The sequence below is a fragment of the Ochlerotatus camptorhynchus genome, unplaced genomic scaffold (assembly GCF_037179485.1).
Source record: "Ochlerotatus camptorhynchus isolate MF236.1 unplaced genomic scaffold, CSIRO-AGI_Acam_v1.1 ptg000639l, whole genome shotgun sequence".
NCBI classification, from domain to species: Eukaryota; Metazoa; Arthropoda; class Insecta; order Diptera; family Culicidae; genus Ochlerotatus; species Ochlerotatus camptorhynchus.
Genome location: NW_027041118.1, coordinates 2,061,749 through 2,065,045, shown reverse-complemented (window position 1 = coordinate 2,065,045; position 3,297 = coordinate 2,061,749). Strand labels below are relative to the sequence as shown.

The 3,297-nt window shown below is 45.3% G+C and overlaps 1 protein-coding gene across 1 annotated transcript; it reads left to right on the top strand.

The window, feature by feature from the left end:
* Window positions 1-918: 918 nt before the first annotated feature.
* LOC135714303 (calphotin-like) lies at window positions 919-1,611 on the top strand. The gene is made up of 2 exons (XM_065237640.1): window positions 919-999; window positions 1,074-1,611. The coding sequence occupies exons 1-2, from the start codon at window positions 985-987 to the stop codon at window positions 1,482-1,484; spliced, it is 426 nt and encodes a 141-aa protein (XP_065093712.1). The 5' UTR covers window positions 919-984; the 3' UTR covers window positions 1,485-1,611.
* Window positions 1,612-3,297: the final 1,686 nt, after the last annotated feature.

The following is a 3,297-nucleotide window of genomic DNA, read 5'->3' as shown; positions in this document are numbered from 1 at the left end:
TGAAACCCTGCAACGAAGTTTTCCGCAACATAATAGTTCCATGTTTGCCAACAAACTTGTTGCCTATTCGGGATGAATTATGCCTTTGATTATGCTCCTTTTATGGATGAACTTCTCATCGGACGTACTGTGAAGTTCTAGTAGGAAGCTCACAGAATGTATCGTCTGAACTTCAGGGAACTTTACTGGAGTTCTTTGAAATTTACTTCAAAAATTCTGTAAACTTTTTATCAGAAGTTTTCTGAACCTTTCGTCGGAAGTTCTCTAAACTTTTCATTGGAAATTCAAAGAAGTTCTGTGAACTTCTTGTTGAGAGCTCTCTGAACCTCGCATCAGAAGTTCACTGAGTTTCTCGCCGAAAGTTCCCTGAACTTCTAGTTGGACGATCACTGAGCATCTTAAACTTGTTGGGAGATCTCTAAGCTCCTCTTCAGAAGTGCTCTGAACCACTGGCGTGCGCAGCCCTCTTCATTTGAGCATTTCAGGTTTTCCCGATTTTAATTCCGAACGTTTAAAAACAGTTATTAAAAACACGAACTCCATTACCGACCCGCTTACCAAAATTACCGGATGCATCTCATTCTTCTTCTCCTCAAGATCTTTTATTATTTATCTTCATGCAACAACAACCAGCATCTCCCTAAACTTCCATTTTTAGCAAAACCGATTTCAATGCCAACACAACAACTCACTGCATTACATCACAGCACTGGGTCGATGTTCCAAAAAAATAAATCGAATTAAATTATTCAAAAAACCCAAAAGTCGTGGAGCACGCTTTGCTTTGACAAACACTGCCATAACTATTTTTCGACCAGTCAATTTTGTGGCAATGGAAGGGCACGTATTAGCGATGCCAGCCCGGAGTTAATCAACATTCGATATAAATACCGATAACGGTATTATTTCGTTATTATTCACTAATTGTCCGCTTTCCGTTGCGGTACCTTTCGAGTACACCTCACAACTCCAGTCGCTTTCATAATGTTCGCCAAAGTGGTAAGTTATTATCAAATAGTAGATCCGATACGTTCGATAAGCCTAATCGCTCGATTTCCGTTGATTTATTGCAGTCCATCATCGCCACTTGCCTGCTAGTGGCTGCGGTCAGTGCCAAACCACACGTTCTAACTCCGGTGGCAGGACCTGCATACGTCACAGCACACAGCTCCCAGGTGTTTGCTCGGACGTACCATGGAATAGTGCCGATTGCGGTTTCTGCTCCAGTTCCAACCGCACCGGTTCCCGTTCCTTACCCGACTTCCTTTGCAGCTTTCTACGTCCCACATGCTGGACAGACAGTGTTTTCCTATCCATTTTATGCTCCCGCTCCAGCGGCCGCAGTTCCAGCAACTCCAGCATTTGTGGCCACTCCGGCTGCAGTAGTACCCGCTGCCAAGGTGGTGGCTGCTGCTCCGGTGGCTAAGGTGGTGCGAACAGCACCCTACCTGACGACCATTCGATATCGCTCGGTTGTTGGCTAGGCAACAGGGTTGCGATGTGATATCCGTAGGTTGGGTAGTATTGTCTTAATCATAGTTCTATAACGAAGTACCTAGCTAGTCCGTAGCAAATAAGAAAGTCATTAAAATACCAAAGTGCAATCAATGATTCAATAAGTTGTTTTATTCTTAACTCTAAGGGGTTCCAAGCTGAAAATGAAGTAGCAACTCTCTTTTCAAAATAGTATAACTTGAATTATATTTATAGGCCAAGTGAATAGAAAGATAAAACGGGTGGGGGAGCATCAGGGCATCATTGAAGTTGTAACTGGACAATGTAGTGGAGTGCCAACCAGAGTCTATGACAGAATATGTACTGTCATTTTACATAGTTGCATTTCACTCCAGCAGTTGCAATGAATTTGACACGCTCTTCTCAAGCAAACCATCCTGTGGAAAGCTTAACATGTATTGTGAATTTCGTTATTCATTTTATTGGATCATATTGTTGGAAGGAGATTCTCTTACTCACACGGCTTTCGCGTAAGTCTCTCTGCTTACGGGCCCGTCCATTCCATTTTGGTCCTTCATAGAGCAGTATGTTGAATTCAGAATGATGACAAAATTTGATCTTGCTGTTGAGTGGAGCCGCATGCAGGGCAGGACCTAAGCGGTGGCTTCTTACATACATACATACATACATACATAAATACATACATACATACATACATACATACATACATACATACAAACATACATACATACATTGCAACTGTTGTGGCAGTCAACAACGGAAACAAAGTGCGACGTTGCAATCATTGCAGAGCCATATCGAGTCCCTCTTGATAATGGAAACTGGGTGGCGGATAGAGCAGGAATGGCGGCCATACAAGTCATGGGCAGGTATCGCATTCAAAAAGTGGTGGCAAGCTCATACGAAGGTTTCGTGATCGCCAAAATCAATGGAATCTATGTATGTAGCTGCTACGCACCCCCGCGATGGACAATTGAGCAGTTCCACCAGATGCTAGATGGGCTCACAGGAGAGCTCATTGGACTGAGACCAGTCGTCATCGCAGGAGATTTCAATGCTTGGGCAGTGGATTGGGGGAGCAGATGTACCAACGCAAGAGGGTATAGCCTGCTGGAAGCTCTGGCAAAGTTGAACGTCAGTCTGGCCAACTTAGGAACCATCAGCACCTTCCGCAAAGATGGTAGGGAATCCATTATCGACGTCACTTTCTGCAGTACGTCGCTAATGGAAAATATGAACTGGAGAGTATGCGAAGAGTACACCCATAGTGACCATCAGGCGAACCGGTACAGTATCGGCGAACGGACACCGGTGGAAATGCGGAGGACGAAAGTAAGCGAGCGGAAGTGGAAGACGAAGGCATTCAATAAGGATCTCTTCATCGAAGCTCTAAGGGTAGACAGCAGCGTCCCGGGCCTAAGCGCGAACGAGTTGACCGAATCATTAGCAAGGGCATGTGACACAACTATGCCGAGAAAACTGGAGCCATCGAACAGGTGGCGTCCAGCTTACTGGTGGAACGAGGAAATTAGCACCCTCCGTGCTACTTGTCTTCTAGCCAGAAGGCGTGCTCAGAGAGTAAGAACAGAAGCAGACAGAGAGGAGCGCAGGGTGGTGTTCCGAGAGGCCAGGGCTGCACTGAAACGAAAGATAAAGCTGAGCAAGTCAAATAGTTTCAAGGAGCTGTGCCGCGACGCCGATGCCAACCCCTGGGGCAACGCACACCGAGTCGTGATGGCGAAGATCAGAGGTCCAACGATTGAAATGTTGAAAATGAAAATGAAACAAGCTGAAAGTCATCATGGAGGGACTTTTCCCACA